Source organism: Dasypus novemcinctus, chromosome 3, assembly GCF_030445035.2.
Source record: "Dasypus novemcinctus isolate mDasNov1 chromosome 3, mDasNov1.1.hap2, whole genome shotgun sequence".
Taxonomy (NCBI): domain Eukaryota; kingdom Metazoa; phylum Chordata; class Mammalia; order Cingulata; family Dasypodidae; genus Dasypus; species Dasypus novemcinctus.
Window position 1 is genome coordinate 30,991,930 of NC_080675.1, and position 19,608 is coordinate 31,011,537.

The 19,608-nt window shown below is 39.7% G+C and overlaps 1 protein-coding gene across 1 annotated transcript in view; it reads left to right on the forward strand.

Annotated features, from left to right (window-relative positions):
- Positions 1-19,608, forward strand: part of SPTLC2 (serine palmitoyltransferase long chain base subunit 2) — a 127,169-nt gene that overhangs the window by 15,991 nt on the left and 91,570 nt on the right. Inside the window, exon 2 of the mRNA XM_004453546.4 lies at positions 15,229-15,423. Within this exon, the coding sequence (XP_004453603.2) occupies positions 15,229-15,423 (195 nt within the window). The remainder of the gene's footprint in view (positions 1-15,228; positions 15,424-19,608) is intronic.

A 19,608-nucleotide genomic window follows, 5' to 3' on the forward strand; every position in this document is an offset into this window, starting at 1 on the left:
AAGCCCTAAAGTCCGTCAACCAATAAGTGGATAAACAAAATGTGGCATATACATAATGAATACTATTTAGCTTATAAGAAGTAATGAAATGGGGATGCTTTTGACAACATGGACGAACCTTGAGGATATTATGTTGGGTGAAATAAATCAGACACAAAAGCACAAATATTGTGTGGCCTCACTAACATCAACTAAATATGAGTAAGCTTATGGAGGTAAACTCTACAATATAGGTTACTAGGAAATAGAATGTAATTTGAGCATGGGAGCTGATGCTTATGATACTATGTAGAATTTTATTTTTAAAATATTTATTTATTTTTTATTTCTCTCCCCTTCCCCCCCTTCGCGTTGTCTACTCTCTGTGTCCATTTGCTGTGTGTTTTCTTCGGTGTCTGCTTGCATTCTTGTCAGCGGCACCAGGAATCTGTGTCTCTTTTTGTTGCATCATCTTACTACGTCAGCTCTCCCTGTGTGCGTTGCCACTCCTGGGCGGGCTGCGCTATTTTTGCACAGGGCGGCTCTCCTTGTGGGGGCACACTTCTTGTGTGTGGGACTCCCCTATGTGGGGAACACCTTGTGTGGTATGGCACTCCTTGTGTGCATCAACATTGCACGTGGGCCAGCTCACCACATGCGTCAGGAGAGGCCCTGGGTTTGAACCCTGGGCCTTCCATATGGTAGGCGGATGCTCTATCAGTTGAGCCAAATTCACTTCCCTACTATGTAGAATTTTTAATAAGTTTTATTGTAAATATGTGGAAATAAAGAGTTGATAATACATTATAGTGAGTATAACTAACACTGCTGATTTATAAACAGATTGACTGAAAGGGGTAGTCTGTGGATATAATATTTTCAGTTGAAAGGAAGGTAGAGAATAATATAGGGACTGTATAATTTCAGTGGTAGATGAAGACTGTGGTTAAAAGTTTAAGCATAAGAATGTTCTTTAATGGTGTTTATGTGTGATGAATCTGGACTCAGATGGGATCTCCCTTCATAAGACTTTCATGCTAATGTGCTGGAGGTGCAGTTAATGTTGGGGTTTAAGATATATTTAGGGGATTTGAATCTCTGGACTGAAAATGTGATAGCCAGATCCTGAGCCTCAACAGACTCCAGCACCTACAATCTGATTTATTGGACTTACCACACTCAGCTAAGATGGAGTTGAAGAAGGACAACCACCACACCATGGAGCCTAGAGTGATTACAACTGAAAATGGGAGGATTGCATCCAGCATCCAGGTGGAATCTGACCCTCCTCTTGACGTAGAGGTGCAATGGACACAACCAATCCAATGTCCACATAGAAGAGGTGGCATTGGATTGGGAAAAGTGGACATAATGGACAAAGGGTGTGGGGAAAGGCAGGAAGAGATGAGAGGTGGAGGCGTCTTCGGGACGTGGAGCTGCCCTGGATGGTGCTTCAGAGGTAATCACCGGACGTTGTAAATCCTCACAGGGCCCACTTGATGGAATAGAGGAGAGTATGGGCCATGATGTGAACCAATGTATATGAGGTGCAGAGGTGCCCAGAGATGTACTTACCGAGTCCAGTGGATGTGTCATGATGATGGGAACGAGTGTTGTTGGGGGGGGGGGAGAGGGGGGGTGGGGGGGTGGGGTTGAATGGGACCTCACATATATATTTTTAATGTAATATTATTACAAAGTCAATAAAAAAAAAAAAAAAAAGAATGTTCTTTTACAAAGTGTTAAGAATATGGAAAATTACAACTAATGTAGTTTATGGATGATTAACAGTAATATTGTAATAGTTCTGCAGCAATGGCAAAGAAGATAGCAATTTTACGGGATTAAAATAGGGGGGTTTAAGGGGATAGGGTTTTTTCTTTTGGAGTAATGGAAACATTCTAAAACTGACTGAAGCAATTTCAGCACAACTCTGATGAAAATGAGAGCAACTAAATGTATGCTTTGAATGGATTGTACAAAGCATGGGATTATATAACACAGGGAATCCTGTGGAAGATGGACTATGGTTAACAGAACAGGAAAGGGGATTTGGCCCAGCAGATAGGGCATCCGCCTACTACATGGGAGGTCCAAGGTTCAATCCCAGGGCCTCCTGACCCGTGTGGAGCTGGCCCGTGCACAGTGCTGATGCGCACAAGGAGTGGCGTGCCATGCGGGGGTGTCCCCTGCATAGGGGATCCCTATGCTCAAGGAGTGCACCCTGTAATGAGAGCTGCCCAGCGTGAAAAAAATGCAGCCTGCCCAGCACTGGCACTGCACACATGGAGAGCCGATGTAGCAAAATGACGCAACATAACAAGACACAGATTCTGGTGCCACTGACAAGAATACAAGTGGGCACAGAAGAACACACTGCGAATGGACACAGAGCAGACACCTGGAGCGGGGGCGGGAAAGGGTAGAGAAATTTTTTTTAAAAAATGAGAATGTTCTGCCATGAACTATAGCATAATACTAATATGGGGTATTAGTAATCAGGTGAATTGGGGGAAAATACACCAAATGTAAGATATTGGCTAAAGTTAATGGTAATATTTTCACAGTGCTCTGTCATAGTTTGTAATAAATATTTTGCAACAATGCAAGGTTGTGGTGAGATATATAGTGTACATTTTATGATATGCATGTTTGTTTTATAAGTTCACAATTTTACTTTATATTTATTGTTTATGTTCATATATGAATGATAAATGTCAATATAAAAATGTTTTTCTTTTAAAGATATAGTACCTCAGAAATAATTAAAAATTTGATTCATGGAAATCTCAGGAATACAATTAAGAAATGACAATAAGTGGAAAATCAGGAATTCTGAATTCTAGTCTCAACTTTGACATGTAACTTTCTTTGTGTCTGTGGACAAATTGCTTAATCTCCTTTCCTTGATTTTATTTTTTTAGGAGGTACAGGGGATTGAACCCTGGACCTCATTCATGGGAAGCAGGCACTCAACCACTGAACTATATCTGTTCCCACTTTCCTTGATTTTTTTTTTTTAAGATTTATTTATTTAATTCCCCTCCCCTCCCCCGGTTGTCTATTTTCTGTGTCTTTTTGCTGCGTCTTGTTTCTTTGTCCGCTTCTGTTGTCGTCAGCAGCACGGGAAGTGTGGGCGGCGCCATTCCTCGGCAGGCTGCTCCCTCCTTCGCGCTGGGCGGCTCTCCCTATGGGTGCACTCCTTGCGCGTGGGGCTCCCCCACGCGGGGGACACCCCTGTGTGGCACGGCGCTCCTTGCGCGCATCAGCACTGCGCATGGGCCAGCTCCACACGGGTCAAGGAGGCCCAGGGCCTGAACCGCGGGCCTCCCATGTGGTAGACGGACGCCCTAACCACTGGGCCAAAGTCCATTTCCCTCCTTGATTTTTAATGTCCTTTTCTTGGTTTTGTTATTTAGTCATTGAAAAGGAGAATAAAACAGTTTGCGTGTCACTTGTAAAATAAATGCTTATTATTGCTTTGTATTTTTTTTATCCTACATATTTAATATAAATCCCTTTAGACCAGTTGTAATAGTCAGCCAAAAGGGGTGTAGATGCAAAGTACCAGAAATCTGTTGGCTTTTATAAAGGGTATTTTTTTGGTTTAAAAGCGTTTAGTTATAAGGCCCTAAAGAGTCCAACTCAAGGTATCAAAAGAGGTACTTTTTTACCCAATATCTGTTGCCATATGTTGAAGCTAGATGGCTGCCAGTATCTGCAAGGGTTCAGTTCTCTGTATCTGTTTGTCTTCTTTTTAGGAGGTACCAGGAACTGAACCCGGGACTTCCTATGTGGGACAGAGTGTCCAATTGCTTGAACCACCTCCACTCCCTGCTTGTTGTGTCTCTCATTGTGTTTCCTTATTGTGTCTTTTCATTGTGTCTCTTTGTGTCATCTTGTTGCATTAGCTCTCTGTGCCAGCTTGTCATGCCAGCTTGCTGTCTTGCTTATCTTCTTTAGGAGGCACCGGGAACTGAACCCAGGACCTCCCATGTGGTAGTCAGGAAACCAACTGCTTGAGCCACATCTGCTTTCCTTTGTTTAATGGTTTTGAGCTGTTTTTTCTGAAAGTAATTTATCATGCACATTTTATCTGAAATTTGATTTGTGATCTTCTGTTACACTTTATTTAAAATACTGATTTTTATTTGGGGGGGGGAGTCCTTCATGTGTATTAATAAAACTTGTACAGAGGTTAGTTATAGCAGGTAGCTTGAATCTGATGTCCCTCAAAATAGGGAATTACCTCCTTATGAATTTGAACCAGGTATCCCTCCTCCTAAATAGATAGTAAACAATATTCCAGATTGTTAGAACACAATTCCTGAAGGGTACGGGTTGGTGAGGCCGTGAGACCAAAGAACACACTGGGAAGAGAATCAGACATAAGCTTTATTGGGATTTACGAACAGGAGAGATTTTTTGATGGCGGCTGGTCAAAGAATGAATGAAGATAGTCCTCCTTAAAGAGATGAGAAAATAAGGGGTGATATACAGTGGGTTTCAGAACAAAGACCTTCTGTAGGGTATGAGAACAGTGCTTCTGCTAGGGTCATGTGAAGCATATAAATGTGGTATGGTGATGTTTTCACTACGCTCCTAGGAAGGACGTTTACCAAGGACATTTACTACTTTGGAAGATTATAGTTAATGATACCAGCTGTGCATTCTCTCCCCTTTGGGGAGGGTTGTTAACCTTTAACTTATGTCTAGGTCACACAGGAGCTACGTGCTGAGGACTTGGGTGGGGGGACCTCTGGGTCCCCTCACAAATGCACAAAATTAATAAAGTTTGGAATCATTTAAAAAAATATATCTTGAAGACCTAAAAGTTTTCAGGCTATGACAGCACCATACCTATTAAAAATGTAGAAAAATTTAAAAATATGTTAATGTAGAATCTTGGTTGTGACCAATAGTAACTGACTAGGTAAACTAAGCAGAAGAGGATATTTTTTTTGAAGGATGATAGGTAAACAAACAAAAAGGAAAAAGGAAGAAATTGATGAACAATTAAATCTCAGAAAGTAAAAAAGTTAGGGACTAATACAGCTCTTGGGACCTCAGCAGCAAGTTTATGAACCTTTTTTCTTGAGGGTGTTTGAGGTCCAGTACCCTCCAGACTCTCTCCCCATTGGAAATTTAAATCCCCGTGGGAGAGGGTTGTTGGGTTCATTTTGGCATAGAGGTCTACCCCTGAATCAATGAGTTATGGCCCTGGAAATAGGGTCATAAGCATTGATGTGACCACCGGCCCTAACCCTGTATATCAGGGAGTGTTCCCAGAAAAGGGGAAATGGATGTAAACATGGTTGCCACTACAAAGCCAGAATTGAGAGCGTGTGGGGAGTGCATGGTGTTACAGGCTCAGAACATGTTAGAGGTGTTGAGACCCTACCGGATGATCCCAAATTTGTGGCAGGACTACACTTGTATTCAAATCTCTTATTATATCTGTCTGTGATACCGGGCTGCTTGGCTAGAGATAGGAGAATGCTACAGAGGAGACATGGGTGGCAAGTTAGAACTGAACTGCTGAGCATAATAGCATTTCTCAGTATGCACAGGATACATCGTCGGAACAATTTCACCCTGAAATATTTCGATTCATATAGACTTGGAGGTCTCCACTTTTATATTTTTAATAGGAAAACAGTAATGTCAAAATTTAAATTTGTTTTACAGTTAGCTTTGTGGGCATTTTACAGTCCATTCCATATGTGATACTTGATCAGTAAAAATTGGGGAATTTATTGTAATTCCAAGAAAAAATGTGGAGTCCCTGTTTTTCAAAGTTTGCCTGCCAGAAAAACTTGCCTGCCAGAGAGCTCTGGAAATATACATTCATAGTGTGGCATAGCTTGTGTGACACATGCAGAACTGCAAACTATTCTCTCTAGTATGTGTGGTATGCAGGAGGGAGAGCCTAATACATTTCAGTAAAATTCTAAGAATAGAATATTTCAGCATAACTGATCTTGAGAAACCACAGGCTCTACCACTTGGAAATGATTAGGGTCCCTTTTTTTTTTTTTTAAGATTTATTTATTTATTTCTCTTCCCTTCTCCCCCAACTCTGTGTCTGTCTGCTGCGTCTTCTTTGTCTGCTTCTGTTGTTGTCAGCAGTATGGGAATCTGTTTCTTTTTGTTGCGTCATCTTGTTGTGTCAGCTCTCCGTGTGTGCGGCGCCATTCCTGGGCAGACTGCACTTTTCTTTCGCGCTGGGCGGCTCTCCTTACGGGTGCACTCCTTGTGCATGGGGCTCCCCTATGTGGGGGACACCCCTGCGGCACAACACTCCTTGCGCGTATCAGCACTGCACATGGGCCAGCTCCACATGGGTCAAGGAGGCCCGGGGTTTGAACCGTGGACCTCCCATGTGGTAGACGGACACCCTAACCACTGGGCCAAGTCTGCCGCTGATTAGGGTTCTTTTGATGGCAGAGGCATAATAATAGTCCATTGAAAGTTGAAGAATGTTGGACAGTAAGATTTTCTGGTAATACTTCAAAACATACACAAAGTGTGCAGTTTCTGCAGTGATAAGGCATGTTCTTTTATCCTATTGTAATATCCTACTGGAAGATGCTTATTTGCTTAAAGAAATCATGCTTACGTGATTTTGTGTTCAGATCAGAAGTGTGTGCTTCTGTTCCCCAATTATTACTTGCCCATTGTTCTATCACTATATATTTATTTTGTATCCTTTCATGGGATTCTTAAAACCTTTGCTCAGAGTCATCATTCAAAGTCAGTTTATAGTATAATCAAAACTCCTTTCCCTCCCCCCCCAAGCAGAATACAATACATGATCCAGGACTTTCTTTCTCTATAAAAAACATCATTAGGACAGTGGCAAAAACTGAATAAAGTTGTAATCTAGGTGATAGTTTTGTATCACTTTTCTAATTTTTATAATTGTTTTGTGGTTATATAAGAGGATATCTTTGTTTTTAAGAAAAATATACTGAAATATTAAAAGTTAAAAGTACATCGTGTCTGAAACTAACTCACAAATGGTTCAGAAAAAAAATTCACTCTTCCACTCACACGTGTTATTATTTGTTTTTTTCTGAAACCAATTGAGAACATTTTGTGTGTATGTCCTTGTCCTTTTACCTCTTACCTTTGGTTCATGGTGAGTTTTTTGTTTGGGATACTGGGGCCAGAGATTGAACCCAGGACCATGTATGTGGGAAACTGGAGCTCAACTACTGAGCCATATCAACTCCCCTGAGTTGGTTGGTTTGTTTTCTTGTTTTTTGGTTTTTGTTTTTTAGGCACTGGGAACCGAACCCAGGACCTTCCATGTAGGAAGCAAGCACTCAACTGCTTGAGTCACATCTGCTCCCCTAGTTCATGGTTTTAAGCGTAAGAATCAGATAGTTCCACAAGGCTTGTTATAATATAAAATGTAAAGTGTTCTCCTGCTCTCTTCTTCTTTTTCTTCCTTTCCAGAGGCAGCCACCTTTAATTTTCCAGAAGTATGCTTATCTCCATAACTCTAAATAACATATATATATATATATATATATATATATATATATATGTATATAACTGCTTCTTGTCTTTTCAGTTGTAGGCATTATCTATTGACTTATTAGTATTGAAATATTTTCACTCCTAGGGAAAGATTCTTTTTTGGGAAAACTGGCAAAAAGTTTGGTGTGACTGGAGCAGAGTTCAAGGGGTGGGAAGAAGGAAATAATGGCAAGATGAGGAGCTGGAGACTTAGTTTGGGCCATGATTTTGGAGACTAAGTTATAGTTCCGTTAATGAGTTGAGATTTTTTTCTTGTATAGACTACAGAACTTTTCATATAGGGGAGTGTTTTGATCATATTTGTTTTGGGGATGTAATTGGAATGTGGCAGGGAGACCAAATAGGGAGGACAGGTTCACTGAAGGAAAGGCATTGAGAATTTTTTAAAATACTGAGGCATAATGTACATACAGTCAAGTGTATAAGGTATGCTAATCTTATGTATACAGCTCCATGATGTTTTACGTATGTGTACACTGTGTAACGATATAGAACATTTCCAGCCTCCATAAAATTCCCTGTATTGCACAAGAAGGTCTTAAATGAAGACATAAAATTTATTAGGTGGAAGCAGAAAATAAGGAGGAACTGAAGATCAAAAGATGAGTTCAAACTTGGGAAACTGGGTCCACTAGATGGCCAGCCAAGATAGGTAGTACAGGAGGAGGACCAGGTTTTAATTGAGGGAGGGATTAGGGTGGTGAGGTAAGTTCAGTGGGTTTTTTTTAAACCAAATTTTATTTGCTGTTTACAGTAGTAAAGACAACAAGTATATATAAATTGATGAATAAACGCAAGAGCCAACAAAACATCCTACCCTAACCCCGTGCAGCAACATGTCAAGGAAGTGATATTTTGAGCAAAATTTCAAGCAAGCAAAAGATGATTGGTCAGGTCCAAACATTCAGGTGACTGACTATAAAAAAGGCAGAGAATGGCCACCAGGCAGCAGTGAATCCTGACTGAAGAACAACAGATAGAACTATGGAAAATTTTAATTGGCATAGATCTCCAAATATTTCAGATAACTGAAATCACCATACTAATGTATAAATTCAATATGTGTTTGGAAAGCAACAGAGCAAAGGTCTGTGAGATCCAGGAGAGTAGTATCAAGTCATCTTTCCATAGGTCTTGTCTTTAACCACACTCTGAAGTAGCTCTTTTACATGACAATGAAACTGCAAATTCAGCAATACCTAATTTTAATTTTCTATAGAGAGACCATAATTACTCATCAGAAGCAAATACTACAAGAAATCTGAAGCTACAGTACTATTTCCAAATGAGAACAATGGTAATTCTTTTCTTCCGTGTTAAAAAAAGAGGGGAAAGCCAATTTAGTCATGCCAGCTGTTGCCCAGTGTACCCAGCAGTGGTGGTGGGAATCATGGACCTCAGGGAGCAGAGGATTCTCAGGGCCATATTACTAAAGAATTCAGTTATTTTCCTTCTTTTATCTTTTAAAAAGCAATCCAGTGTTTTCCCTTTAACTTTACCATATTTTGACAGCACTTATATTTGTAATATTTAATATTTTTTTGAGTTAAATTTTGCCTTCTGTCCTCCTCATTTCCCTAAAACTTGTCCAATAAAAGCACCCCCACTGCAGTGAATATGAATTAGCTACGATGATTAGAAAAAGCAGTGAGGATAGGGAGGAGGGGAATAATTGCAGTACCTGGGAATAAGATCACCTCCATCCACAGACTAAAAGTGGACATTCAGGTCCCAAGTTTAAGGGGAAAATATAAGAAGGTGGAAAATAAAAACAAAAACAAGTCCCAAAATCCTGGCAACTGATTTTTACCTAAATAAAAATAACAGTTCTTTTTGGCCCAATTTGAGTTGTAGATTAATCCTTAAGGTAGGGTTTTGAGTTGCACTCACAGTGCATCAGAGAGGAAAATAATTTTGGTGAGTGTCCTGGAGTTTCCATAGACTCCTTTGTGATGGGCATGTTCACATGTTTACTATTTAAGAGCAAATGCAAGGACAGATGATGTGGTGTGGCAATGGTGCTTCTAGATCCTCTGCTCCCAGGGCTGATGGCCTTATGCCTTGCCCCTGTCTGCTGGAACCCGTTGATGGTGTTTGCCCTCATCTGCTCTTGGCAAGCATCAATGGTGTCCTCTTCCTCCATCTCCAGCTATAATGGGTTATCTGTTTGATTAACTGGTTGCCCATCAAACCTGAACTTATCTGTTTCATTGACAAGCCCTGTCTCTTGCAGTACATCTTCATCAGCTTGCTAGTGGAATGTGCCTCTTGATTTTGAATTGGACATCTGACCCATCCTGCCTAGCCGTGTTCAGATTGATGTGGTCATTCTCTGTCTTTACTCCCTCCTTGGGCTTCTCCTTGGACATGGCTGCTGGGTGGCAGCAGGAAGGCAGGGACAGCATGCAGTGGACCTGTCACACTCTTGGCCCACCACTCTCCCATTACAACTCAGGAGTTCAGTTTTGACTTGTTCAGTTTGAGAATGCCTGTGGTGTCTAAGTGGAGATATGTAGCAGGAGGGTATAAATGTAAATTTGGATTTCTGGGAAGAAATTTGGGATTAAAATGCAGATTTGGGAGTACTTATAGCTAAGTAAAGTCTATTTGAGAACTAACAAATAGATGAGAATTCTCTAGAGAGGCTGTAGATAGGGAAATGTACTGAGGTTATGATGGTGGTATGTATTGCTGTTAACTCTGACTTAGTGTATATAGTGAATGAAATGGTGAGAAAATTCAGCTTCAACATTTAGAAAATAAAAGTAATAAGTGTAAAACCAGTCATATATGCTCTTTTTTTTTTAAGATTTATTTTATTTTTTTCTCCCCCTCCCCCCCCCCCACCATTGTCTGCTTTCTTGTGTCCATTCGTTGTGCGTTCTTCTGTGTCTGCTTGCATTCTCAGTGGCGCCGGGAGTCTGTGTCTTTTTTGCATCATCTTGCTGTATCAGCTCTCCATGTGTACGGCACCACTCCTGGGTGGGCTGCACTTTTTTTCACGCATGGTGGCTTTCCTTGCAGAGTGCACTCCTTGCACGTGGGGCTCCCCTATGCGGGGGACACCCCTGCATGGCATGGCACTCCTTGCGTTCAGCAGCTCTGCGTGTGGGCCAGCTCACCAGCCAGGCCAGGAGGTCCTGGGTTTGAACCCTGGACCTCCTATATGGTAGGCGGACACTTTATCAGTTGAGCCTCGTCTGCTTCCCCATATATGCTCTTCATAGAAAAAGAAATTAGAGAGATTTCAAGGGTCATAGAGTAAAGTATGCCTCCTTCCTCCATCCCTCTCCCTACCCCAATATCTGTGTCTCCTTCCAGACAATTTTAGTGCATATACAAGCATATATATTATATATATGATTTATCTTTTGACTATCTCTTCCCATTATTATGTTGGTTAGGAGTGCCCTTGCAGCTGCTTAAATATGATTGACAGCCTTTCAGGCATGTGAACAAAATGACATATTTGGTTTTTTTTTTCTTCCCCATCATTTAATATGTTTTATGGCATTATAGCATTGTATGTACTGTCTTGACTGAAGAGAGTTTCTTTTTTGCCTTTATGTGTATGTTTTTTGGTGTGTTTTTTGTTTTGTTTTGTTTTGCATTTTTTTGAATAGTCACTCAAGCATATACCTTAGTATTGATTGGAGTTCTTAAATCTTCCCTTGATTGCTGGTACTAAAACAGTATCACATTCTTGTCTGCTTTACGGGAAGAGGCTGTTTTTTGTTTTGTTTTTTTAAACTGGAGGCAGTGATATGCTAAATTTTTTTTCATTGCCTTGTTGACACTGTAGCTCTGGTTCAGAATGCCTGAAAGGCCTCTTAAGAGCCCTCTTAGCTTGGTGAATATAGAATTTGAAAAACTAGAAAACAAGAAAAACCTTGTGGTGGGTGGTTTGTGTTAAAGTGAGCTAAACCCCACCTGACTGACTTGAGACTAAGTGGTGTCTGATGTAGGTTCTAAAAATGTCCTGAGGGGAAACGGACTTGGCCCAATGGATAGGGCGTACCTACCACATGGGAGGTCCAGGGTTCAACCCCAGGGCCTCCTTGACCCGTGTGGAGCTGTTCCATGCGCAGTGCTGATGCGCGCAAGGAGTGCCCTGCCACGTAGGGGTGTCCCCCAGGTAGGGAAGCCCCACAAGCAAGGAGTGCGCCCCGTAAGTAGAGCTGCCCAGTGGGAAAGAAAGAGCAGCCCGCCCAAGAGTGGTGCTGCACACAGAGAGAGCTGACACAAGATGATGCAACGAAAGGAGACACAGATTCCTGGTGTCGCTGATAAGGATAGAAGCGGTCACAGAAGACACACAGTGAATGGACACAGAGAGCAGACAGCTGGGGGTGGGGTGGAAGGGGAGAGAAATAAATCTTAAAAAAAAAAAAGTCAGATTGATTTTGTGTAACCACTGTAACTTAACCCTTTCTATGTCAGTCTGTTTATTGCTGAATGAGGGTAATGAGTTTTTTCATTCATTCATGCATTCAGCAAATATCTATTGCGTTCCTGAGGTGCCACTTTCTGTAACAATAATACTCAAAGTACTTGAGTATTTGTTGTGCAGGACAATTCCTGTGTCCCCAAAGTATCCCATGTTACCCCTATTCTTTCCTCTCCCTCCCCTTAGGACCTCTGGTGGCCACTGCCTTTGTATCAGTGATACAAGTTTTTCCATTTCTAGAATAATCATGTCTACTTAAGTCCATAGTTGCATTCCCCCCTTATGTTTGTTCATTCTTCAATCTTGAGGATACTGGTATAGTGGTGCTCACTCTGTTTCTCATTGAGAGGGGGCTTAGATCCCATGGGGCAAATAGTTGAAACTGTCTTACTCACAGTTGTAGATTCTCTTTTTTTGGGGGGGGGATGGGTGTTGTCCATCATCATTGTTTTGTTAGTTGTCCTGGGTGAGTCCAATGAACCGGAGAGTAGGTGTTGCAACTCTGCCGAGATTCAGGTCTTAACTGGCATATTAACAGTGTGTGGCTTTTTAATAGTGTGTTCAATTGAGAGGAAATAGAAGTGGAGTGGGTATGGCCCAGTGGTTGAGTACCTGTTCCACATGTACAAGGACCCAGGTTCAATATCTGGTACTGCCTTTCCTTTTCTTTTCCTTCCTTTCCTTTCCTTTTCTTTTCCTCCTCTTCCCTCCCCTCCCCTCCCTCCCCTTCCCTTCCCATTTAAAGATACAGAGATCACAAAAAATGTTACATTAAAAAATATAAGAGGTTCCCATATACCCCATACCCCACCCCATCCCACTCCTCCCACATCAACAACCTCTTTCATCATTGTGGCACATTCATTGCATTTGGTGCTCTGGTACTGCCTTAAAAAAAAAAAACTTTATAACTTCTTGGGGAGCAGGTGTAGCTCATTGTTTGAGCGCTTGCTTGCTGTGTATGAGGTCCCAGGTTCAATCCCTGGTACCTTAAAAAAAAAAACAGCAAAAACAGAGAATAAATAGATTAAACAGTTTCACAAGGATAGTTTGAGACTGGTGTTTTTTTTTTTTTTTTAAGATTTATTGTTTTATTTATTTCTCTCCCCATCCCCCTCCCCAGTTGTCTACTCTCTGTGTCCATTCGCTCTGTGTTCTTCTGTGACCCCTTCTGTCCTTATCAGCGGCACCGGGAATCTGTATTTCTTTTTTTGTTTCGTCATCTTGTTGTGTCAGCTCTCCATGTGTGCGGTGCCATTCTTGGGCAGGCCACACTTTGTTTCGCGCTGGGCGCCTCTCCTTATGATGCGCGTGGGGCTCCCCTACGCGAGGGACATCCCTCCGTGGCAGGGCATTCCTTGCACGCATCAGCATTGTGCATGGGCCAGCTCCACATGGTTAGGGAGACCCAGGGTTTGAACCACGGACCTCTGGTGTGGTAGGCAGATGCCCTATCCATTGGGCCAAGTCCGGTTCCCTGAGACTGATATTAAACAGTGTTCAAATACCATATTTTTTTCGCATGTAGTTCTTTAAGGAGATGATTAGAATTCTTGTTTCCTGTGTTTGAAAATGCTTTTTATTTTGCTTTTCCTAGCTTAATAACTTCTTTATAAGTTGTTAATTTTTAAATAGTTTTATTTCTTTAAATATTGGCTTATTTCTCTCTACTCTTTTTTTCTTTTTCTCTCTTCTTGTTCTAAACACATTACAGTTACTCTTGCATAAAGGATTTAAGTATTAAATATTGACACAAACTTTCATCCTTGTGGAAAAGAAATTAATGAAGACCTAAACCAGTTCTCCAAACAGTTTTATAGGCTATTATGTTGAATCAATACCAGCAGATGACTATCTAAATGCCTTTCTTTGTCAAATAATTATTTTTTCTCAAAACTGTTCTCGCTTGATTCAAGGAGCTTTCCCAAACTAATGCTACTAGGATACATTATTCTATAACATATTTAGCCCTTGGATATTCATATCTTTTAATTTGTCTTAAGTCATGTTAACCTTTGTTAATTTGTTTTCATTTATTTATATCATATCTCTGGTCAGGTTGCCTGAGAGGGCAAGAAAGAATTGTTTCCTCTTTGGGGGATTTTTTAATAACTGAAATACATGCTTAATTAAAAATATGCTCCTAGTAGATTTTCATTGTTCAAAATTATTTCCAAAATTAAGTTAGAGTTAACATAGAGTTAACATACAGACTTCTTTAGTAGATACCTTCTGTAAAACAAGATGTCCATTAAAATTCACCAAAAAGTCATAGATTGGATCTACAATCAGTGTGAAAAGACTGGTTTTAGCTAGTTCTCGGTGAAAACAGTATGTTCTTTAGTTTTGAAAACTAAGTAAGACACATGCTTCATTGGCTTCTAGGTACCTGATTTGACCTACACCCAACGTGAAAAACACTGGTCTTTGCTGGTGCTCTGTGATCTTTAGGCTACAGCTCAAAAAAAGTTTAATTTGCATATTAAAATAACCCACATGATAAAACCAGGGTAATCCTACAGTGCTTGGAAATAGATATTTATATCAAGATGAAGGGGGAAAGAACACCAATTCCTAATTCATGGCAACTACTGGTTACTGTTAAGTTTCCCCGCCTTGTGTTAAATTTCTCTCTCCCTCACTCTACTTGAATATAGTGCTAAGAGCACTCTAATGTAAGCACTTTACTTTTGTGCATATTTTTTTAGTGCTGCTGTTGACAACAAAGGCTAACATGAACCATGTGTTTTTACAGAGGCATAGCGCCAATAATTATTTGGAATGCTATGGCTGGGTGGCTTTAAGAATGTTAAGTAGTAAAACATTTACAGATATTTTATTTTACATTCTAAAACTGGATTTACGTTTGATCACCTGTAAGCCAACTTGCTATTTTTCAGAATAGGCTGTTTCTTTATTGGTTTATATTTTTAGTTTCCTTTATTAGGAAAAGGAAATTATGCATTTTCCAACTACAACCTTTTAGAATCTATTTCATAAAATCAAATAATGATAAAAGTCAGCATTAGACATTGTTTTTAGGCAATCCTTCCCCCCCCTCCTTTTTTTGCTGTTAATCTGAAATTTATATATGTAACATTATTTCTATTAAAAACAGTTATGTACTCCTTAAATCTTAGTGTTTTATTTGACTATTGTTGAATTCATAGTTCTGCAAATCTCTGAGGACTTCGATTTTAAGTAGAAATCTTTTTTCTTACTGTGGTTGAAATAAACTTTTTAAACCTCTCTTTTAGGTCCATCATCTTGCACAAAATGGAGGACTGTATAAAAGACCATTTAATGAAGATTTTGAAGAAACACCAATGCTGGTTGCTGTGCTTACTTATGTGGGGTATGGTGTACTTACTCTCTTTGGTTATCTCCGAGATTTCTTGAGGCATTGGAGAATTGAAAAGTGTCACCATGCAACAGAAAGAGAAGAACAAAAGGTAATTATTAAGAGAATCTTTGATTCTGTAAATGAAAGCCTTTTACAGAAATCTTAATATTTTCACTCATTTTTTTAAAGAAATTTGTGTACATGTTAAAATAAAAATATTCCAGATACAGTTAAATGAAAACATTTCAGAGAGAGCTCAAAGCAAAGTTAACAGCATAAAGAAATTAAACCATTTACTGTATTAACTTTTTTTATTAGTGAAATTTTGGTTTTAAAGAACTGTGTATCATATATATATGTATTTTTTTATGGGACCAGGGAATGAGCTTGGGTCCTTGTATATGGGAAGCTGGCGTTCCACCACTGAGCTACATTGGCTCCCCTGAGTTGGTTTTTTTGTTTGTTTGCTTGTTGTTTATTTGTTTTTAGGAGGCACCAGGACGAACCCGGGACCTCCCATATTGGAAGCAGATGCTCAACTGCTTGAGCTACATCTCCCCTGAGATATGTATGTGTGTGTGTGTGTATATGTATTTTTTATATATTTATTTATCCTTTCCACCCCATTGTTGGTTCTCTGTGTCCATTCACTGAATGTTCTTCTGTATCTGCTTGTCTTCTCTTTAGGCGACACCAGGAGCCAATCCTGGGACCTTTCCGGAGTGGGAGAGATGCGCTCAATCTCTTGTGCCACCTCATCTCCCTGGTCTGCTCTGTCTCTTATTGTCTCTCCTCTGTGTCTCTTTTTGTTGCGTCATCTTGTTGTGGCTGCTCTCCGCCTGGGCCAGCTTGCCACGCGGGCCAGCACTCCGCTCGGGTCAGCACTCCGCACAGGCCAGCTTTCCTTCACAGGGAGGCCCTGGGAATCGAACCCTGGGCCTCCCATATGGTAGATGGGAGCCCAATTGCTTGAGCCACATCCACTTCCCCCTAATACATTTTTAATTTAATTGTTATCAGAACTAATGAGGTAAGCAACACTATCCCTATTTCATGGGTAAGAAAGATAAAATCTACAAGTTAAGTAATGTTTTCTAAGACACCTAGGGTCAAAGCTGGTATTCAGAGACAGGTCTATGGAGTGGCAAAAGCTACATTCTTTCTGTTCACGGAACCACAGTACATCCCAAGTTACGTCTGTACTTTTTTGAAAAGTTGGTATTCTTCTAGAACTAATATGGTGTTTTCTTCTAGCACATTATACATAGCTGTACAGTTCACGGATCATTTCTTCTCCCCAAACAGGCTGTGAAACGGAATGTGGCTGAGTTGTTCTGTTTATAGTAGAAAACAATAATGGTAGTTTCTAGGGAGGAGGACCTCATTCACTTCACTCTACTTTGTATACTCCTTTGTACCTTTAGAGTTTTGTGTAATATATATGTATTACTTCTTCTCAATAAATAAATAAAATTAGGGTGAAAATGTCTGATTTTTCAAAAAATAAAACAAGCTTGCTTGTTCTTGGCATGAGAAACATGGGAGCAGTTGGCCCCAGCCCAGAGGATATATACAGGTTAGAGAAGAGATTAAGAAATTAGAGGGTTTTTTGTACATTATACCTCTCACCTTTGTGAGGAGTTAGAAGACAGGTATGGCTGTCTCAAGGTCACCATTCAGAGAGGAGCCGGCAAACATTGTTTGTAGAAAGAAACTTTAAGGACTAGATTGTGATTGTGTTTTGAGAAGGGGAAGAAGGCATGAAAAGAATGTGGAACAAAGGACCTTGCCCAGACCACAAGGAAAGGAGATACTGTCCCCAGGTGTTTGTCAGCTACTAAGAAGCCAAAACCAGTCAGTATATGGATTGAGAATGTAGACCCCTGGAGAATTCAAAATCAGGCATTCTTTCTCTCAGCCATTCTGCCCCACCTCCCAGCACCAGCATGACAAGTTGGCAATCTTTTTTTTCCTTTCTTCAGTTTTAAAAAATATTTTTCCAAACAAACACTCTTCTCCCTTACCACTCCCGTCATATCCTGGTAACCTCTAATCTACTTTCTGTCTCTGCAGATTTGCTATTTCTAGTTATCTTTTGTAAGTGAAACCATATAATATTTGTTTTTGTGTGCCTTGCTTTTTTTCACTGACCTTAATATTTTCAGGGTTCTTCCATGTTACAGCATAACTTCGTTCTTTCTTATGATTGAGTAATATTCCATTTTATGTATGTGCCACATTCTTTACTCATTCATTTATTGATGGGCACTTGGATTTTTCCTACCTTTTGACTATTGTGAATAATTCTGATATAAATATTGATGTAGAGGTATATATTTGAGACCCCGTTTTCAGTTTATTTGGATATACCCAGAAGTGGAATTGCTGGGTCATACCAGGTCACATGATAATTTTGTATTACCCATTTTGACAGAGACTGTACCATTTTACAATCCTACCAACATTGCATTAGGAGTTCTACTTTCTCCGTATCTTCTTTAGACCAGCTGGCCATCTTACTCATTGCTCTGAAATGCCTAGAAATTAATTTCATTAAGAAAGTATTTTTTGAATATTTAATGCAAGGAAAGTCCTTTACTCAGATCTCAGTCCAGCAGGCTAACCTCCTTTTTTCTCTTTCTTTTTTTCTTTATTAGAGGAGTTGTGGGTTTACAGAATAATCATGCATGAAATAAACGATTCCCAGGGAGCATGTGTGGCTCAAGTGGTTGAGTGCCTGCTTCCCACATGGGAGGTCCTGGGTTTGTTTCCTGGTGCCTCCTAAAAGCAAAAAAATCCCATGGATTTTTTAAAAATTCTGTTACCATATATACAATCTTACATTTCCCCTTTTATTCACATTCAGATATATATTTCATTTCTGTTCATTACATCTACAGTATTGTGCTATTATCACCCTCATCCTGAAAATCAGAACAAATTTTTCAATATCTTTTATTATTTCTTCTTCATTTCTCCCATCACAAACTTTCTGGTCAGAGTGTATCCAGTATGTTGATTTCATGTCACTCAGTGATGACCCTTACCATGTACAGTATTGCAAAATTACTTGTTTATAGGCTTATAACCTCCTACTAGACAGAATTAGTGGTTGTGATCGATGGGAGGTAAATTTTTATTCATATATTCAAACTAAAAAATCTTTATCTACAGGGACTTCTTTCCTTTTTTTTACCTTTATTTTTCTAATTTAATAATTGAAAATACAAACAATAATTAAAAATAAAAAGAAAACACAGTTGAATAAAACCATTTCTCAAATATACTGGATACATGTAAATTTTTTTAATCATACAATATGTTACACAGTATATTTGGTTCATAGTAACACAGTCATACAGTATTTGTCCTTTTGTGTCTGGCTTGCTTTGCTCAGCGTAATGTCCTCCAGGTTCATCCAAGTCATCATATGCTTTACAACTGCATTTCTTCTTACAGCTGCATAATATTCCATTGTGTGAATACACCACAGTTTCTTTATCCATTTATCAGTTGATGGACAACTGGGTTGTTTCCAGCTTTTGGCAATTGTAAATAAGGCAGGCCACAGTGAACATCAATGTGCGGATGTCTGTTTGTGTCACTGCTCTCAGTTCTTCTGGGTATATAACCAGTTGAAATTGCAGGGTCATGTGGCAAGTCTATATTCAACCTCCTTAGGAATTGCCAAACAGTCCTCCATAGTGGCTGTACCATTCTGCTTTCCCGCCAACAGTGAAGAAGTGTTCCCATCTCTCCACATCCACTCCAACACTTGTAGTTTTCTATCTTTTTAATAGTGGCCATTCTGAAAGGCGTGAAATGATATCTCAGTGTAGTTTTGATTTGCATTTCCCTAATCACTATAATGTTAAACATTTTTTAATCCATTTTTTGCCATTTGTATTTCTTCTTTGGATAAATGTCTATTCATGTCTTTTTGCCCATTTTTAATTGGATCATGTATCTTTTTATTGTTGAATTGTAACATCTCTATGTGTCCTGGATAATAAACCCTTATCAGACATGTGATTTCTGAATTTTTTCTGCCATTTAGTTGTTTGCCTTTTCACCCGTTTGACAAAGTCCTGTGAGAAGCAAAAGTGTTTAATTTTGAGGAGGTCCCAATTATCTTTTTTCTTTTGTTGTGCATGCTTTGGCACCTACCACAAGGTCTTTAAGATGTTTCCCTACATTTTCTTCTAGTAGTTTTATGGTCCTGGCTTTTGTATTTAGGCCTTTGATCTATTTTGAGTTGATTTTTGTATAGGAAGTGAGATTGGGGTCCTCTTTC